Here is a 20,985-nt window from a genome sequence, read left to right on the forward strand (position 1 = left end):
GTATGAGACAACATTTTTGCAAAATATGTACTAAATAAAAATATAGGATAAGAACATACTCCCCTATCTGTATTAACATAACATTATGAGTGTGCTGCAAATAACTGACAGCTGTTAACATCTCAAATCATACTCAAATTAGTCATTCTTCCTATGTAGAGTAAATTTTATATTATAAATTAATACATTTTTTATATAGTACACACACACACACACACACACACACACACACACACACATATATATATATATGCATATATATATATAAGATATTTATTAAACTATATATTATTTAAAAAATAAATATACATTTAAGAGTTTGTGTCCAATGTCAAAAACAAACCAAGAGTAAGGGCAAAAATTACAAAAAGTGACACACATTTAAAATATGGGGCAAGAAATTATAAAATTAAATATTAAAATGATTCAATTATTATATAATTATTATTACAGCCATAACTGTTCATAATATTTTGTGATTCAATTGAAGTATTGAAAAAATACATACTGTATACACACACACACACACACGTATTTATGTCTGTCTGTGTGTGTGTCTGTGTGTGATTAGAAGGAAAATATTGCCCCTTAAAAAACAATAAATAGAAACTTCTAACACAGTATGTGTCCCACAATTTTATCAGTACAAATACAATTAAACCAATTAATTTATACATATTTAATGCAAAGTTGTTGTTTATTTATTTATTTATTTATTTTGACCTTCATGGGGATTTAAAAATTGCACAGGATATGATATATATTTGTTTCCACAGATTATTCCAACTTCCTCCTATGCCAAGCAGAGACTGACAGACCATAGCGACGTCAGGGCAGAAATGGACTGTTTGACCGATGGGTATGTACAGTGATTCTGAGAGCTTTCATTTGGCCCCCACTGTCCATCGTCTGGTTCAGGTTTTTTTCCTTTCCCGCGTTCATTTGGTGGGGCTCCAGCAAACGCGGAGGTGCTTCGATATCACAGGCATAAGGCAGATTTGGAGCGTGTAAGCACAATGTGCTGCGAATCAAATTACGCTGGTGCTGTGCTACACGTTCTGTGGTCAGATTAGCATGGTGTTTGCAGAAGCCAGTGGATGTCACAAAAGCTGTCTGTGAAAGCAAATCAGCAAAGTGTCATTAAAAGCAATCCCATGAGCATCTAATGGGAGGAAAGATACATCCGTAGTTTCTGGAGCATAAATGCAATTTAACAGCATGTCAGGGTGACCAAGCATGCACTCGGTAGGGATTTTATTGCAGTATTAGAGTTTTGTAAGTGAGGCAACTTAAAGATAAAGAGGAACACTAAACAAAGAAGAGCGGCAATGTCAAGCACTCGATGGTGCCGTAGGGAAACTAGCTTAACTGCTTTTTAGAAAATATGCATGTTTTACTAAATACCCATTGATAAATGTTTAAAACTCCCTTAGAGAAAATGTGCAATGTTTTACAGAATAAATAACACAAGAATAGCTCACCACCAGGGGTTTAAAGCCATAAAACTAGCAAAAGCAAGCATGGTTATAATGGAGGAAGGCTGTAATGTCTGTGGCCTAATTTTGATCTCAATAAAACAATCATTCTCCAATCCACTGCTTCTGAAAGCAATAACAGTTTGTGATGCAACACATAAGACTGAGTTAAAACTAACTTGATTAATTTTATCTGCACTTATTGTGCATATCTGATAATTTACAGATCATACCACATGACATTTTACAACATTGGTTAACCTTGCCTTGTCAAAGGTTAAATTATCAAAAAAAACAAAAAAAACTAAAAAAACAAATAATGTACAATGTATTAATGTAATGATGACTATATATTTTTTGAACAGATTAATATTTGTCACTGCAGAACCCTTACTGATCAGCAGCCACTATTCTGAATATTAGGCCACACATCATCCTAAATGTCTTTGGTGGTTACAGGCTAAATGCATTTATTTGATGTCAAAGCTTAAAGCATTGCAGTTTACTGGAAATGGCGTTGGATGCTGATCACTTGAAGAATCGTCTTACCTTTTGTGGTCCATCACATCCTCTTCTGGATCTCAGCTGGAGAGTGCAGGACGGGCCAGCACCATCTCATCATCAGAGAGCAGCACACGAGCTGCCAATAAAGACAAGATGACATGAAAAAGTGGAAAGAAGATGCACTTTGTAATGGACAACACTGCGATATGAAAGACTATGTGTGAGCCAAGCATTCTTCCCTGGATCAATTTACATATTTTTACAGTAGCTTTTTTTTTTTTTTTTTAAACTTGAATAGTTTATTCAAATAAAGGGGAGCTTTTAATGTCCACCTCTGACAAACGGCATTTAATAAAAGGAGCATACGTCCGTGTAGGGAGATGTGGGCTGCTGCCAAATATTTTTGAAATGGCTTGTGCCGGAGCAATCTGAAGATTAAAAACATCTCTTGAATTACAATGACACATCACAAAATAAAATTAATGCAGTATTTTCATTATAAGGATTGAGTTCCGGAGTGTTCGACCATCCATTAGTTGAAGGGGGAAGGGACGACACCAGATACTACAATGATTCTGGTGTCAAAGGCCTTTTAGGCAAATATGCAGCATCTCACTCCATGTCCTTAGCGAAAGGAGAGAATCCAGAGTACTACCAGCAAAATTATACTGCTAAAGAACATTAATATTAATTCTTATTGACATCAAAAGAATGATAATCTTTACTTTTGTTATTGAAATAGACTCGGGGGAAAATAAAATTGGTTATGAAACAATTTTTATTGAGAAACTACTAGCAATTAAAACTGCTTGGTTAATTGGCATCTTTGAACTTGAGAACATACAATCCCTGCCACATGTCTGTCAAACATTTTAGTGTTGTTTGTTGGCTGTTAACAATGATTAATGTTAGTTTAAGTTTATCTTATCTAAAAGAGAAAGGTCAAATAACCTATACTATATTTAGATCACATGTCAATTTCAGAAATTCTAAAGTGTGATGTTTTTGAGAGTGAAAACTATTGATTATTTTCTACATTGTTTTGTAGACATTCAAGTACTGAGGCAGCAGGACAATGCTGTACAGTAACCGCAAACGTGCTAACTAAATCAAGTGATTTAGATACGTTTAAACAAATCATCCTGCCATGCATTTTATCACTGTTTTTTAAGTATAAAGGTATTATAATACAAATAGATGCGACGCTACCGAAGTAGGGTAATATTAACAAAACCTATATGCATATACGGAGTCTTGTCTTTCATCCTGAGCTTTGGCTCCACCGCGTGGATACTTCAAAAAACAGCACTTTAAAATTAATTCAAAACAGTGCAATTTAAATGTGCATTTACGTGTGAAATTCAAACCATTATTTTATTCGGACGAATAATTTTGCAGATCAAATTTTATTTCAAACAAGCAAAAAAAAAGAGAAAAATAAAAAAATATATAATGCAAAAATGTAATCTTTACAAAAACCTTAACTTCACCAGAATCATTGAAACTAACTGGTTAGATTAGTCAATGTTATTTTGGTGTCTTGTGTTACATAGTAAAAATTGTTATAACACACACACACACACACACACACACACACACACACACACACACACACACACACACACACACACACACACACACACACACACACACACACACACACACACACACACACAGTGGGTATAGAAAAGAATCAACTTACAACATCCAACTGAAAGATATAACACCAATTAGTTGCACTGATTAAATAAATCTGGATGAAACAAAAACAATGTCAGTCTTCATTTCAGGCGGCAAAGCAACAAACTGTGATTATTTTAAAGGGGGTAATTATTTTATATACCCACTGTGTATGTGTGTGTGTGTGTGTGTGTGTGTGTGTGTGTGTGTGTGTGTGTGTGTGTGTATAACTTAGTTTTAAAAACTGTTTTGACTTTACATATTTTGAACATAAGATCTAAATAACAAACCAAAATAACATTAACTAACCAAGAGACACATTTTTAAAAAATAAAATCCAAGTGAAACTGTGCTTGTACTAATCTGAATGATGTCTGAAACTTTGTATTGCGAGCACTTCCTGTGTTTATTTGCCCTTTTAGGATGAATCACTTGTTTGCATTCCTCAATTGTAAGTCACTTTGAATAAAACTGTCTGCTAAATGAAAAAATGTTCAAATGATAGTTCATAAATGGAAATATGGGGATGCTCATTCCTTTCTGAATACGGTAAATTAAATATATGCATACATGCATAAAATAATATAACATTATTATATTACATTACATACATTACTGTGGAGACAGTAAAATGTTTGTTAGAAAAAAGTAAGTTTGTTGGTGGAAAATAAAAGTTTGTCAAAACAAACATTATGACCCGAAAGTTTAAGTAGTAGTTAATTTTTTATTACAGGCCTATAATTAATTGTTATTATAGCCTACAAAACTCCCTTATGTGCAATTTAAATGTTTGTTTACAAATCGTTTTAATATAGCCCAGTGTGTGTACCAACTTACAGGGTTTATTATATAGGCCTAGTCTAAATAATTAGTTGATAGAGATCTTTTTCCTTAAAAAAAAAAAAAAAAAAAAAATGACATGTTGGCAACAGTAGTGTCTGTAGCATAACGTTAACTGATTCTCTTATTAGGCTACACATATCACAGGTAATAATTTCGTCTCAGAATAATAATTGAAATGGAACTGAACTGAATTAAATCGAATTTAAATCCTTGGAATTGAAACTGACGAGCAGGGCACACCTGTAGATGAATGCTGAGGGAGTGGCACCAAAGTACTCCAATAAAATAAACAGACTTCATTATAATCATATTTTTGAGGTTCTAGAGAGCGTTAACAGACACCCCTTGTGTATTAAATCCACTTTAACTATTAGCTAAAACCTCTGCAATAGTGTTGTCATTGAAAACATCAATCCAATGTAGCAACAGTTTTGAAATGTAAAGTCGCGCCAAAAGAGAGTGATGCGCTTCAATCAGGCTTCATTTGCAGCACCTGCTTCATTCTCAAGCCGAAAGGAAACTTTCGACCTTCACAGTTCGTTCCGCTTTTATTCGGAAAGCCGTGAAGTTCTGTATGTGTATTGTTTTTTATTTATTATTTCTTGAAGATGCAGAAAGCCTTGAAGAAGTACTTTGTAAACATGGACGAGTATCTGGCCAGCATCGGGCTTTACCGAAAGATGATGGCGAGAGACGCGTCCTGTCTGTTTCGAGCTGTTTCTGAGCAGGTACAGTTTAAAGAGAAATATAGGCTACCTCAAAATAATATCAAACTGTTCATTTTTTTCTGTAGCATTCAGAAAGTATGAATTCTTGAAATTGGTGTATGCTGTAGCATAGCTGTTAAAATAAGTAGCTAAGACGACATATTTAATAAAGCACCTGTCCAGCTGTTTTGATGTATGCTGATAAACTGGTGTTTTTTTTTTTTTTTTTTTTTTTTTTTTGCTATACTTTATTACTCCCAGAATTACCATCAAAGAATTAGGAAAGAATGTGTCAACTTCATTAAGGCAAACAGATGCAACTTTGAGCCTGTGAGTGAGTTCAGACTACATCAACAGAAACCTTTGACAAACTGTCATGAAGTTTAAACATTAGAACATGTTGTGTTATTGTGTAACCATGTGTTTCAGTTTGTTCAAGGGTCTTTTGAGAAGTATTTGGAACGTTTGGAAGATCCCCAGGTTTGTATTCAGGGTCTTTTATCTTGTTGCTGTCACTAAAATATTAACAATGCATATGTTTTATTTTTGTAGCGTAATGATTAGGCTATTTAATGCTTCAAGAGTCAAAGCTACTGTACATGAGGCGTTTAAGACTTCATAGGAATGTAATGTACTGTCTTTTTATATCCCAAATACAATAGGAAACCACAGGTCAAGTGGAAATAAAAGCACTGTCTTTACTTTACAGGTATGCTCTGCATCTCTCTCTCTTTAATCCTGAGCCTTTTTGTGAAACACTCAAAAAGGAAACCCATCATTTACTCATTTTCATGTTGTTTGAAACCCATACGTCTTTTTCTTCTGTGGAACACAGAAGTTTAATTTCTGAGGGACATTCTGGCTGCTCTCTTCAATATGCTATGAGGTATCAGAATGACAAAAAGGACACTCCTGTGCTGTATCTTAAGTCACGTGATAGTTTTACGTGATGAACGGACCAAAGCTGTTAAACTTAAAATCTTCTCATCCGCCAAATATCTAATTGCCCAAGTCATATTTTTAGGGAATAATGACTTTTATTTTGGTTTGTTTCCCAAACAAAGCTACCATACGGCTTCGGAAGACTTGGAATAAATTGCTTAAGTTTTGTGAGCTGCTTTTATGAGAGATGTATTTTTTTAGTCCTTGACAGTCCCCATCCTCATTCACTTCCATTATACTGAAAAGAGCAGCGACATTTTTAAATTCACCTTTTGTGTTCCATGGAATAAAAGTAGTCAAATGGCCTTAAAATAAAATGGGGTAAACTATTCATTCATCTGTTGAGGTACATCTGAACTATACCTATACATTCAGTTTTATTTAAAATGTGGAATTTTGGGCCCGTGTTCTCATGTGAGTGGTCTTTGGCGCAGGCGGTGCTTTGTCATTTACAGGTATCCAGGTAAGCCGCCAACTGAGATTGCAGAGGAGGAAAATTTGCCTAAGGTGAGGAATGTGTTAAACTCCCTTAGCTCACGTTCAAAAGTACTAATTCAAGTTCAATTCGAATTTAGTTTCACTATTATGGCTGTCATGAACTAACCACAGCTGCTGTGTCACAGAAATAACTAAACCAAAGCAGTATACACAATTGGATTTTTTGCTTGCTTATCACATATGATAGTTTTAATACTATGTATTACTAAGTAGCGAAAAGTTATTCCATTGAATCTCTCATGGTAGCCACCTGGGAAGCTGGACCCCTGACTCCAGAAGTTACATAGTGGCCATCAAATGAGAGAGGATCTGGTGGAGTCCATCAGCTCTAGATATTTTAGTGTACAATATGTATATCATGAGGGTGGGATGTCTGAGCCTGAGTTCAATTATTTATTTTTTATTTTTTTTGTTGCCAGCATTCACACAATCTTCTGTTCTGCTTCCATCCATCAAATGGTTCTTCTTTGAAATGTGAAGAAATAAGATGACAGAGTTTTAGTGTGTTTTTTTTTTTTCTTTACGTTGTTGATCAATCCTGTGTAATCTGTGCCCATTTGTGGTCGCAGCACACTTACCAAAATTCCACTCCACAGATTTTGCTGTGTTGCTCAAACAATGGCCACTATGACATCGTTTACCCCAAGAACTATCCAGTGGATGCTGCAATATGTCAGGGTGAGTACGCAGTTCATCATGTATAATACATCCTGAACAATCCAAACGGTAAACATTTTTCTCTGTATTGTAACATCATCACAGTACTGGAATGTTGAATGTGCAGCTTTCATTTTTTTTTTTAGCCCTTTTGTATGAACTGTTATACACGCGTGTTCTGGGAGTTGAGGAAGAAGAGCTGCAGGTGGTGATGGAGGGATTCAAAGGAGGGGGACGGCGATACCGGAACAGCCAGTCTATGTGCAGTGAGGACGCTGGCTATGATACCCCAGAAGACCACCCTCAGAGGTCTTCTCTTGTTTGTTGTCCTCTTTATAGTCTCTATCTTCCTTAATCTTTCTCATTGTATTTCTTGCTGACTATCTCTTAAATACAAAGTGTTGTTTCATCATGGAAAAAAGGTTGATGGATGCATGCCTTGAGAGTATAGACCATAAACAAATGGTTGACGCAGATGTCAAAAATTCTGTAGTTTATTCATCCTCATGATGTTCAGACCCACAGGAAAAACAATAAGGGGATTTTGCAGAATGCCTTAGCTGCTCTTTACTATACATTTACATTTATGCATTTTAGCAGACGCTTTTATCCAAAGCGACTTACAGTGCATTCAGGCTATACATTTATTTATTTTATTTTTTTGACCTAACGTGTTCCCCTGGGAATCGAACCCACAACCTATAACACAATACAATGAAAGCGAATAGGGGCTGGGGCTATCATGCTCCAAAAATGTTGAAAAAGCACCTAAAGAAATGGTCCATACAGCTTGTGTGATATGTAAGAATAAAAAAATATATATATATTTTTTTAAATTGATTAGAAGTAAAAGAATGGCAGGAAAGACTTTTTACATTGTTACAAAAAAATACATTTTAAATTTGAAACAATTTAATTAAATTTCACAAATGACTATTTTCACTGTATTATTGGTCAAATAAATGCAGCCTTTATATATTACAGACTCCAAAGCTTTGAACAGTATTGTACTTTTTCGAAAGATAGTAGCTTGATGGTAGTTTAACTTGACAAGTTACAGGAAGTAGCAAGTAGCTTCTGACACTTCGGGCCATTACATGCTTTCATGTTTTTGAATTCGTTTTGTGTTTCACCAAAGAATCTCAGTTAATGTACTTTTCATGACTTTATTGTTCCAGAGAAGAATGGGAGTTGAGTGGTCACAGCTGCTTGGAAGACAAAACCAAACCTGGAGCTGAGGACCAGAAGGTGACTAAGACCATAATTTAAGAGATTAAGATGTTGAATTTTCATCAGTATTTGACAGGATCTCTCTGCCCCAGGCCACAGAAGGGTCAGGAAGACTGTCTCTGCCGTACAAGGTACTGAAGGCCTTAGAGCCAGAGCTGTACCGCAATGTGGAGTTTGACGTGTGGCAAGACGGCCGCAAAGGTCAGTTTATAGTTACTTTTTAAGAACTTAAATGATTGTAACCCTAATTTAGGAGTATCATTTGTGATGTGCTTTGTGATAATCATGTGTTATAGAGCTACAGAAGACTGATTACATGGTGTTTGCTGGCAGACAGTACTTTTTAGGAGATAAGTGTCAGGTGGGACAAAACATTTCATCAGGTTTAAGTGTTAACATATTGCAAATTGGCATGCTGTTTTTCATTTGTTTCACTTCTTTTGACAATACAGACTTCTGTTATGTATTTTTAATATAATAATGGATCCTATTTCTGATGCAATTCTTTGTTTTCCAGGTCCGCTTGGATCCAAAAGGAAAGTACTACAATGCATTCATTCAAGAAGTAGGGACTCAGACCACTGCTGTGACCGTGTTCATTGAGGAGCTTGGAGAAAAGTAAGCTATGGCTGTTTGTGCTTTCTCACAGGCAAACATCAATGAGAATCTTTAAACATCCTCTTTGGCTCCTCTAGGCACCTGGTTCCCTTGACCAATCTGAAGCCAGTGAATCCTGTGCCAGCTTGGAACATCACACCAAGCAGAAAGGGAAATTCCTACAATCAAGAGCAGTACCCTGGAGAGCTAGGTCTGCCTCTTTTCGACTTTGTTTGTATTGGTTGTTTTCTTTAATTTAGTGGGTGATTACTTGTTTTGTGTAATTAAGTGTGTGTGTATATGTATACACACACACACACACACATTTTCTTTCATGTGTTCAATGGGCAAGCAAAAAGATCAGATTGACTTTGACAAGGGCCAAATAGACAATATTAGGCTTGTGGGTTTATTTTTGTTTCTGATCAATTTATAGGTTTATTACTTGTAGATATCAGAGTAATTAGCAGGGCACTTGACAGTCAGATTGGATATTTGTGGGTCATGAAAGCATTCCTCTTTAAAGACCCAGAACTGCGTGGACGGCGACGGTACTTCAAGAAACCGCGTGGTAAGGAGATGTTGATGGCAGTGTCTTTCAGTCATCCTCAGCCTGGCTTACCTCCCCGTCTGCAGCCCGGGCCAGGAAACATTCATCCTGTCCGTTCTCCAGGGCTACACGCTCCCGCTCCACCTCCTGCAGGTCTGGCCTATGAACACTACCGACCCCACCTTTCACCTAGACCACCACGTGGCTACGCCCCACCCAGGTTAGGCACAAAATTCTTTACAGATGCTTATTCATTGTTGTATCTTCTAAACATGTCCTTTCCTTACTCATTGGATGAATCTCTTTTTGTGGTTCTTTCACCACACGTTTTGGCCAGAAGTTCAACCCGATTCCTGAACAGACACCATCTTATTGGACCAGACATAGCCTTTTATCCCAGTCCCAGCAAGCGCTGCTACCAGAGTTTTGATAACTACTCATTCAGGTCTCGGTAGGAAAACATTTACTTGAACGCATACATCAGAAATGGATAATTCTAGAAATAACACAAACTATAATGAACCTGTGATGAACACACAGGCTCTTCAATATAATGTATTTATATATTTTGTAACTGGATATGTATTTATTTGTACTTTTTTATTTCAACTTAAAAAAAAAATCAGTTGTGAATATAAGAAACTATGACTTAAAAGACTATATGAAATGGTTTAACACATTTCTTTTTGAGACAAGAATTTGAACTCATCAGCAATTTGAATTGAATTTGAAAAATACATTACCCTTTAGTTTACCTGTCAAAACTACACTTGACAGCTTGTTGCATAGAAAAATGGCGATGAAGACATTTTCCAAATGACTAATTGCCAGCTTCTTCCTTTTTAAATAAATTATTTCTGGGAAAAAGCAAAGAAATATGAATGTTTATGCAGTTAAAGACTGTGTCCAAAGCTGCCCAGTAAGAATAGTCATTACAATATTAATTTTTCACTAGAAAATTTGGAAGATTGGGCCACGTTTATTTTCGCAAACTAAGACGAAAATGATTTGATCAAAAAACATTTTCGCAAACTGAAATAAAAATATCAAAATAAATGAAAGCTAACTATATATACATATATATAAAACCTAACTGAAATAAAATAATTATCAAAAATAAATGATAATTTTCATAATCGTTATGTTCTTTTCACCCTGTGGTGGAAAAATATATCCACTGTGGCTGTTTAGGGAATACTGTACCTGTCAATGGCGCATCATGGATGTGAGGTTATCTGACGAAGAGAGCAGTTTAAAGTAGAGTCCTGCACAGGTCCTGTTTAGTAAACTCGCACCAGCAGTACTTAACAGAACACCCGACCCATTACACGGCAGCAGCACTAATTTAATTCTGTACCTGACCTGTTTGACAAAGACCGCAACCCGAATCACATTCGCTTTAAATCTGCTACATCAGGTAGGCAAAATCATTTTTCTTATTTAATAATTAGGCATTCTAAGTTGGTGCTTTAAAGAAAAATAGACAAGCAGCGCAACATAATTAACAGAAAAAAGATAAGAACCGCATCCTTCTCTAGGCTAAACAATACAAAACTTTAGCCTACATCTTTTGAACAGTCTGCCAGGCTATTTCGAACAAGTGTTTATAAACCACATGCTTATAATTCTTCATAAATGAAAAGAACCTATTTAAATATGCCTTTACTGGTTAATGTGATCGTCTCTCCTTAAACTCTGCAGTAGGCCTATACGTGAACGTTGGTCCTTTATAGAAGCATTAAAAATAAAACTATAAAATAAGATTGTATAGGCTACAGAAAGCAAGCAAAGAGCGCTCCCTAAACCGTCCTTCACTTCAGCTACAGTGCAAATGGCTATAATGTGCATCGCTGCAAATCGAATTGTAAACCGAACTATTTGACAGTCTTCAGTCTGCAGAGCGTGCACACGAATAAGCTAGACGTTTGCGTCGATAAGGTTAAAGTCTTTCTTTGGTCTGCTCACTGGAAGTGATCCATTAATTCTGCTAAACTTCAATAACTAAAACTGAAACTAAACTATATAAAAACAAAATAGATAAAAACTAATCAAACTAACAAAATTATTATTGAAACTTATAAAGATGAAAATTAAAAATTAATGCGATATTAAAATAAAACAAATTTAAAAATGCAAAAATATAATAACCTTTTGGTTTTATAATTTAACACACAAGAACAAGAGAAATACAGTCTGTTCATCAGTCTGTTCTTTGGCTGACTGAGAAAGCTGAAATAGTTTTTTAACTTTTTCAGCTTTCACAATCAGCCAATGAACAGACTGTATTTCTCTTGTTCCTGTGTGTTAAATTGTTTTTTCTGTGAATCCATTGCATCATTTTCAATATCGAAAGATACTTCAGTTGAATCTTTTCTTTGCTCAGTAAACCCCTTTTATTCAGCTGCTGGCAAAGTGAGTTCAGTTGTGTGTATATAGGAGCCGGCGGCGGCAGATGCACACTCTGAATAAAGAGTGTCTGAGCTGTGTTCCTGAGCCAGGAGAGGAAAACCAAGACATAGAGGGAAGTATCACCTTCTATGAGATTGAGGAGACTGATGAGAGTGCCTTCTCACCAATACCAGTGAGACACCCAGTTCTACTTCACTAACAGATGGGAGTATTGAGGCCCGTTCACACCAAGACTGTGAGATACCAGTTTGTAATTCAGTTATAGTTGGGTGTATTGTGGGAGTTTTGAGGCAAGTTTGATTTTGGATTTAAAGTCAAGTGGATTCCCTTTTTACATAAAATCAGAATGATCATTAAAACTTTATAGTTATTGTCTTTGGTGTGAACAGGCCTTTTAGGCTTTGATGCTAAGATCACTGTTCTGTCCGTCTTGCTGTGTATCTGAAGTCAAGCAGTCTCCAGTCCCATGGTTCCAGGAGCCACTGCTTACTGGGTGCCAAGAGTTCCCAGTCCAATACCTCCCTCAGGCAAGCAGCCCATGACATCATCAGAGGAGGACCCTGATGAGAGGAGTAATGCTGGTGACCAAGGTACAGCCAAAACCTCGCCAGTGGTTTAGCTCTGAATGTTCCATCATGGCTCTGTATCAAAACCAAATGAGCGGACATCTACTCACATGGTCAGTTAACTTTCTCAGAGTGGGGTCCATGTCCATCATGGCCACCCCATGAACACCCGGGGGGGTAGCCAGGGGGTCTGCAAAATAAATTTAGTGACCTATGATTTCCACAATGAGGAAAACATGGACAGAATCACAGAATCCAGTCCAAAAAAAAAAGAAATTACTGTATAACACGTAATTTCCTGAAAATCTGGGATGAATTAATCCAAATTATGACCGTACATTTAATCAAATATCTTTATGGACTAGTGTATGTGAATATTAAATCGCAAAAAGACTGCTATGTAAATATAAGGTCTTCATGTGATTAAATGGTGTGGTTTTGACTACCACACAAACTCAAGCACGTGATGCTCATCTGCCATCTCACCATATGAGACATGAACATAGCATTTCACCATTTCATGTGATTAAAAGGTATTGTTTTTACTATCATAATATCGAAGTTCCACAGTACAAGTTTTGTTTAACTTCAAATTTTAACAAATATATTACTATTGTACAGTGTAATGTATTATGTTCTAATTAATAATTATTATTAATTTTAAAATTAAGACTTAATAAATAATGTTATTTGTTGTTTTATTTTTTAATTTTAACAGTTAAACCTCTGTTGTGCAGCACTTTGTTTGCTAAAATAAATAAAAAGGTTTTACATTTTAGAGGTTTATTATTTTTTTTTTTTAGAATTAATGATTTATTCTTTCATTTGATTACCATCATTTCTGATAATACATTTGTATATGAATCCAGTAAAATTAAATAAGATTAAAATAAGATATAAAATTACTGGGGGGACCAGAAATATTAAAACGGAGGTTCCGGTAGCGTCTAAGAGTACAAATTTTAGTAAGTATATAATTCTAATGTGCTCTTTGGAAAATTTTCTCCCCTGTATGGCCCCAAAAAGAACCCCTGATCCACATAAACGGCATTGTTAGTACTGCACATCATCAATACTGGTATATTGCGACACCACTAGTCATCAATATTTGTGGTACAACACATTTTTAGTTGGGACTATGAACCATAGATGCTTTTCAGTGTCCTTCGCTCAGGTATCGCTTTTTTGCGTTTTTCCATGTTGTCAAATTTGACTCTGATAATTGGGTGAACAAATGTTCTCATTTATTCCTGTTAATGGACCTTGCATGGTGTCGTCTTCCATTTTAGTGTTCAACAAGGTCTGACATCAGTGTTCCAAAAAATAAAATGTGGAATGACACATTGTTCAGGTCCCCAAGGCCAAATTCATGTCTGCAGTTAATTTTATATACATTTGGTACTTTGTTGATGATTTGTATGGTAAAGTGTAAGTGTGCTGTTTCGCTTGTCTTTGCTTTGGAATTATGGCCGTGATGGCCAAAAGGCAGCTCATTAAGTTGTGACACAGCCCGTATGTGTTGTGATTGGTGGTTAATTTGAACTGTTTGTCCTGACTAGGTGAATTCTCTGAGGAGTACATCTTCTCTGCTGCAGGTTAGTTCATTAACAGTGAAATTTCAGCATTATGCTCATGTCATTGTGTGCACTGGGATTAAAACATCACGTTTCTGTATTGCAGAGGCAGGATATCAGAGTCCATCGGTGTATGCTGCAGCAGCAGAGTCTACCACCAATCTGGTATGGTCTTCCAAACTTCTTCATTTGTCAGAAATGTCCACCAAAATGCTAATACCATGGCTGACATGAGTTCCAGTGGGAGAACATGGAGTAGATGTGCTCTGACAGCTCTGCACAATCTCTCCTATACAACTTTCCTTTATTTGAGAATTCAGAAAATGTGACTTCACTCATTAGATGAGTGTGTGGAAATGTTTAAAATTACTTTTACAATAAAAAGAGATTGCTAATCCAATGGAATTTTGACATTTTGCAGACCATTCAGGAAGGAAGTTCTCGTGCCGGGTCACCACAAGAGGGTGTCGCTACCTACAGTTACTCACAACAGGCATGCATTGTTCACAGTTTTTATACATTTGTTAAACAATTGTGTTCTCCCTTGGAGGGGATGTGTGTAACTCAGTCTTTTCAGGTGGTTGTGAAGTCTTCTGTGCTTTCCTCTTCTCAACCAATCAACTCTGCCCCGGCTGCTATCTTCACATCAAACTCTTCCTCTTCATCCACTGGGAGCTCCCAGACCCCCCCAAACTCATTGCAGCCCAACAACATCTTAACACCTGGACAGCCGCCACCTCAGAATGCTCTGGGCAGGCCTGGTATACAGTTATAGTTGTTTTATCTAACTTTTTAAACTAATATAGTGATTGTCATGTACAATCATTAAATACTAATGTAAGCAAAGGAGATGAATCAAGACTCTCTCCCTCTGTAGTCATTGTGTAGTTTTATCCATACTGTTTTTCCTTAGCAGTTCCATGGTTTGTCAATGAGCTGGGAGAGCCAGTTGCCATGGCACCTCCTCCACCCTACTCTTATGACCCCAATGGCAGTGACCTTCCAAGAGGTCAGAGGGAACCACCTCTCTGTCTAATATTTGTGCATAATTTTTTTTTCTACATATTTGTTACACTCTTAAAAATAAAGGTGCTTCAAAAGGTTCTTGAAGCGATGCCATAGAAGAACCATTTTTGGTTCCACAAAGAACCATTCAGTCAAAGGTTCTTTAAAGAACCATCTCTTTCTTAGCTTTTTATAATCTGAAGAACCTTCTTTCTCCACAAAGAACCTTTTGTGAGACAGAAAGGTTCTTCAGATGTTAAAGGGGTACTCCACCCCAAAATGAAAAATTTGTCATTAATCAGAACCTTCTTTGTCGTTCCAAACCCGTAAAAGCTTTGTTCGTCTTCGGAACACAATTTAAGATATTTTGGATGAAAACCGGGAGGCCTGTGCCTGTCCCATAGAATGCCAAGTAAACAGTGTCAAGGTCCATAAAAGGTATGAAAGTCATCGTCAGAATACTCCATCTGCAATCAGATATGCAATCTGGGTTATATGAAGCGACGGGAACACCTTTTGTAATCGAAGAAAACAAAAATGACGACTTTGTTCAACAATTCCTTTGTCAACAATCTCTTTCTCCGTGTCCCTCCATATATCACCGTGTATGCTCGTGATTGACATAATTTTCATTTTGTTGTTGGTTTTTTATTTAACCATTTAGATAAAAAGATTCTTCTATGGCATTGTGAAGCACCTTTATTTTTAAGAGTGTATTTCTAACATTTTTTTTTCCTCAGATTGCAAAGTGCTCCAGTACTACTACAATTTGGGGGTTCAGGTAAGTGAGCATTTTGCTTTTAATCTCCACATTGTCACCTCTAGAGATTTATAGCTTATGTAATGTCCTGCACATAAATTAGGCTAGGTTTATCTGAGTTATGCCTAAATGTGAGTAATATGTGGCCTATTGTGGCTTATATGAAACCAAATCAGCATGAGAAGGCATAAGGATTTGAAATATTAATAATACTGAAAAGTCATTGTGCATTTATAACTATTAAATGCAGTGCCTCATGAGCCACAAAAAAATAAAATAAAAAAAAATTGTGCATGACCATTAACAATACTGACAAAAAACTTAAAATTATTTTGTGTTTTTAAAAATTTTATGTAATGCATTTTTTTGTGTGGTCATTAACAATACTGACAAAAAACTTCATGAAATGCATTTTTTCCTGTGGTGCACTTATTTCCGAAAACGGTTCTGGTGCGACACGTGACCAAGCGCTGTGAGCAGCCTTGTGCAGGCATTTCCCGTAAAGGATGTCACAAACCAAATAACGCCGCCCTGCCTCTTTAATTACTGAGCACATTGTTTCCAATGACGAGCACTCCACAGACACGTCACGTTGCGTCTTTAACTACTAAACGACAGACGCGTTTAACTGCTGAACACAGACGTGCCTTTGATAACTCTGCATGTCGTTTTGTCTGACTGTACATGTACTGGTTTTGTGCAGCACCTGCCGCCACTAAATTACATTATATTTGTCCCATATTGTCATTAATATACATACGGACTTCAACTTGGACCACTAAATAAATAGACTGATATTTTTTTTTGTTTTTTAGGTTTGGGGGTTTTATTTTGTGTTAAGTGTGGGTGGATGTGTGTGGAAATCATTGATTGATTCATTCTATTTACTGAATTATTTTTTGTTTGTTAGGTAGGGTATGGAGTGTGTGTACACATGGTTATAAGTATAACAGTTTATATTTAATTAATTTAGGGAAATGAACAAGTGTCTTAGCCCTCAAGGGACTATATAGCCAACCATCTTATTCCTGCTTGAAAAGCAAAATGTTATTGATATGATTATTGAATGTTCTTCAACTTTGAAGCACATGCTGATTGATGGACTAGCATTACTCAACATTAATTACTACATTCCAGCAACACTACATTCAATGAAGGTCAGCAAAATAGTAACAACTGAAGGTAAAATAGTTAATTTAAGTGGATACTGAATTTGAGCAGTAAGTTTTGTTAATATGTAAAAAAATATTTGTTAATTTAAATGGAACCAGAATTGGAACCGGAAATTTTCTAACTATACCCAAAAATTATTTTGACAGTAAGTAATAAACAGTATTGAGCATTGACTAGTTGAATATTGTGCATTTTTCCTTACCACTATTTTGTTTTAGTTGTTAAATTAAGTTGACAGTAAGTAATAAACAGTATTGAGCATCGTACTTATGTTAGTATTTATTTTTATTTTTTTTTACACTTCAGGTTTCATTACTTTGATGGAAATGGTGAAATTTTCTACCCTTCATTTAAAGTCTCTGGTTTGAGTGCTTTATTGGAAGAAATTATCATTGAAACTCTTTTAGACTTAGGGGTTGAAACTTATTAGAACTTCAATGTAAACACCAACTGTTATGATTGGTTAACCTCTTTGCATTTGAAATTATCATTACATGTGAAACTCTTTTAAACTTTTACTGGTTTTATTTTATATTTTGATTTGAAAACTTTACAACAAAGACATCTGTACATGAGCCCTTAGATATTACACCAATCACCGTTTAGATAATACTAAAGTAACAATTGTCAGCAGAAACCAAATAATGTGGCTTTCTGTCCTTGATGACCTTATTTGCTTTATATGTGACATACTGCTGTTTCTGTATTCAGTATTTTGTATTCATATTGTTTTTGTGTTCCAGTGGTATCAGCAGAGTTACTGGCACTCTATGGTGCACATGCAGCAGGTGTATTCGCAGCCTGTCGTAGACGCTCAGTTCCAGCCGTACTCGAGCACTGTTCCCACCGCTGACCACACAGTCCCCCAGGCCTACTCTGATCCTGTCCGCATGTGCCCGCATCCACAAGGAGATGTGCCCAGCAACGGTAAGGCATCACTACCACAAAACTCCACATTTCCAGCTTATAAATACATTTTGAAATGTAAAACATCTACTCTTTTCTACACTGTACTCTCTAGGGCTGCCCTCCATTAGACAACTGAACATAAACAAATGTTATTAGTCACATGTCTATTGTTAATGGCTGGTCCTTGAGGTAATTGCGGTATATCGGGCAGGAAATTCAAATGTTCACCTATTATTCACAGACCTCAAATATGGTTTATCATTTGAAAGTGCAACATGTAAAGTAGTAGCAACTTACAGGCTGCTCGCTCTAACATTAACCGTGAAAAATGTGTGCTATTGGGTGCGTATCCAAGTGTTTGTGTGGAGGGTGGAAGCTATTAGTGGGTTTACTGCAGGACATTGAGGCGCTGACGCAATCTTTTTTTTTTTTTTTTTTGAGATCAGTGGAAACAACTTAAAATACACTGTATCAATATATAATTTTTTTTCTCATGCAGATAAGAGTAATACATTGTTTGAAACTGCAGAGGGTCCACTTTTCTTTGTGTACACTCAATGCGCTTTCTGCCATCTGCCAAAACTTAGCGTATAGGCTACTTGCCTTACAGATGTGAGAAATATATCTAGAGAAAGCTTGAAATGTCTAGGTTTAAAGGGAAAGTTTACCTAAAAAGGAAAATTACCCCATGATTTATTCACCCTCAAGTCATCCTAGGTGTATATGACTTTCAGACAAATACAATCGGAGTTGCAATTAAAAATGTCCTGGCTCTTCCAAGCTTTATTATTGAAAACAAATACTAGTTATGTAATCCATATGATCATGTATCCGAAAGGTACATTTCTCTGTAAAGGCACGTCCACTGTTCTGCGACACATCAGCATCATCTGCTTCATCTTTGCAGCCAACAGAGCTTTAAAAAAGATTAGTTTATTATATTTCTTTGCTATTTTTCGACACATTCATAGTTATTAGTTTTGCCATTGCTTTGCAGCAAGCTTTATACATGCACTTGAGCACAGAATAGGCTATATATTAAAGGCTATAATATATGGTATATATTTAAAGTCCCCATGAAGTCAAATTTGATTTGTTTGATGATTTTTGTATTTAGAAGATATAGTGATAAAATTAGTAGCGATTTTTTTTTTTTTTTTTTTTTTTTTTTTTTTTTTTTTTTTTTTGATGTTTTATGTTACTTCATCTTTTTTCATTAGTACTTCATCTTTTCATCATTACTTCATCACTATAAATATGCTAAAGCGCCGGCTGAGCTCGGCCACTTGTTCACAGTGTAGTATTTCCTGTACAGTGAAGGCTCGTAGTGCACAATGTAGGTATAGGGAATGATTCAGACAGTGTAAATAAGATTTGAATTGGTGCAAATGAGGTCTGGTTTCACGTTGTTTCATGCGAACCACGGCAATGCACACAGTCTGATCCAGACTTTGACTCCTGTCCAGAGATTGCATGGAGCTGATCATATGCACGAGTCGGCATATATTTAAAAACTTCACAGCCTCGGCATGATATGACCACTATTTTATTTTACTAAGAGTTTCATATTGAATCTGGGGGTAATCTATTAGACTGTGGCTGTCAAATGCAGCTTTACCGAAACGCTATTGGCCATTTTAAAAAGAGGGCGGGGCTGCTCTGTGTCCCCACCCCTTTTCCTGTTTCGTTGAAATTACGTCACCACATAGAATAATGCTGGGTGTTCAAGGCACTTCACGGGAATATAATTAAATATAATATAAACATGCGATTAGTCAACCAATGGCTTAAATTGAATGACTGTTAGAAAAATCTTTAGTCGGGGCAGCCCTTGTACACTCACACCCATGCCATCCTCTCCTCAGGCACCCCTCTGGCCATGGAAAGCCCTCCTGCGGTGGTCTCTGGCACGGTGTTCTACCCCCTGGTGCAGGAGCAGTGCGGCCAGCCGCCCCTTCACCCCTCCTATGAGCCCTACATGCCTGTGCTCTCCACAACATACCACTACCTCACGCCCTGGACTCCTGGTGCCAGCCCACACCCCCGCATGCACAACGCCACATACTGCCCCTCTTCCTCTCACCCACCCATCAACTACATCACCACCCCCACCCACCTGCCACACTCACAGTTTGTCTAAGTCTCGTTTACCAGCAGAAATGTTCCCGTTTATGTTCGGTTGTTAGTTCTGTATTGTTTTCTCAGACGAATGGTTATTCAGGGATCCTGCAGCGTTACTCAGTACTTAAATAAAAATGCAGGACAGAGTAGGTGTGCTTTTACCACCCTGCACATTCTCATTTCACTGTAATTTAGTAAGCAGACATTGGAATTTTTTTCCTAATTATTTGATGATTTTAAAATGTGACATGATTGTAAATGTAATTAGTTCCCTTCTCATTTGCTTTTACAAATGTTTGCACGCTTCCAGAATGTAGTAGTTTAGCAACACACCAGGAGTTCAAGTCTTAGGAAACCATTGTCTGTTGTTTATCTGTCAAAAGAGTCACTTATTATAGCTGCACAAATAAAAAAAAAAATAGAAACCAAATCAAGTTGTTTCCAAATCCATTTTGAGGTTACAAGCTAAAACTTATTTTTATGAAGGAAATAAATTTACTATTTGAAGGATCCTGAAAAGGAAAATGTAGCAACCAATATTATAAGATTTGATCACATGATTAAATTTCATTTTACAATATAATTTAAAAACAACTTTGATAAAGTAATATTGTGAAATATTACAGTTATTACAGATTTTTGCTAAAATAGATGCAGCCTTGGTGAACGTAGGAAACTTTAAAAAAACATATCCAGAATGGTTGAATTGTTGTTTGTATGTTTGTGAATCTTTAAATCTGAATTATTTATTTGCAATCATTTGACTTTTTGTAAGTAATGGTGCA

The 20,985-nt window shown here is 36.3% G+C and overlaps 1 protein-coding gene and 1 long non-coding RNA gene across 4 annotated transcripts; one reads left to right on the top strand and one right to left on the bottom strand.

Annotated features, from left to right (window-relative positions):
* Positions 1-700: 700 nt before the first annotated feature.
* On the bottom strand, positions 701-4,904 carry LOC122134699. Its single transcript, XR_006153046.1, has 3 exons — positions 4,743-4,904; positions 2,025-2,115; positions 701-1,113 (listed from the first exon to the last, which is right to left on the bottom strand). It is a non-coding gene; the product is annotated as an uncharacterized LOC122134699 (long non-coding RNA).
* LOC109058717 (putative bifunctional UDP-N-acetylglucosamine transferase and deubiquitinase ALG13) lies at positions 4,873-20,643 on the top strand. 3 transcript variants are annotated; one of them, XM_042711173.1, is made up of 25 exons: positions 4,873-5,230; positions 5,456-5,539; positions 5,639-5,689; positions 5,872-5,918; positions 6,586-6,658; positions 7,246-7,327; positions 7,453-7,615; positions 8,485-8,554; positions 8,629-8,737; positions 8,833-8,897; positions 9,054-9,154; positions 9,232-9,344; positions 9,660-9,704; positions 9,807-9,903; positions 10,024-10,134; positions 12,120-12,263; positions 12,537-12,682; positions 14,218-14,253; positions 14,339-14,397; positions 14,654-14,725; positions 14,810-14,993; positions 15,146-15,241; positions 15,978-16,018; positions 17,914-18,097; positions 19,945-20,643. In XM_042711173.1, the coding sequence occupies exons 1-25, from the start codon at positions 5,111-5,113 to the stop codon at positions 20,217-20,219; spliced, it is 2,568 nt and encodes an 855-aa protein (XP_042567107.1). In that variant the 5' UTR covers positions 4,873-5,110; the 3' UTR covers positions 20,220-20,643. The 3 variants fall into 3 exon arrangements, with proteins under 3 accessions (XP_042567107.1, XP_042567104.1, XP_042567106.1); XM_042711170.1 differs by having other exon boundaries at positions 9,660-9,903; positions 10,021-10,134; XM_042711172.1 differs by having other exon boundaries at positions 9,660-9,903.
* Positions 20,644-20,985: the final 342 nt, after the last annotated feature.

Source organism: Cyprinus carpio, chromosome A21 (genome assembly GCF_018340385.1).
Source record: "Cyprinus carpio isolate SPL01 chromosome A21, ASM1834038v1, whole genome shotgun sequence".
NCBI lineage: Eukaryota > Metazoa > Chordata > Actinopteri > Cypriniformes > Cyprinidae > Cyprinus > Cyprinus carpio.

What these genes read in the sequence shown, in the direction of transcription:
- LOC109058717 (XM_042711170.1), top strand. Translation starts at nt 5,111, where the DNA reads ATGCAGAAAGCCTTGAAGAAGTACTTTGTAAACATGGACGAGTATCTG. An exon ending in AACGTTTGGAAGATCCCCAG is followed by an intron (nt 5,690 to 5,871) that starts GTTTGTATTCAG and finishes CAAATACAATAG; the next exon opens with GAAACCACAGGTCAAGTGGA. An exon ending in TGGCAGTGACCTTCCAAGAG is followed by an intron (nt 15,242 to 15,977) that starts GTCAGAGGGAAC and finishes TTTTTTCCTCAG; the next exon opens with ATTGCAAAGTGCTCCAGTAC.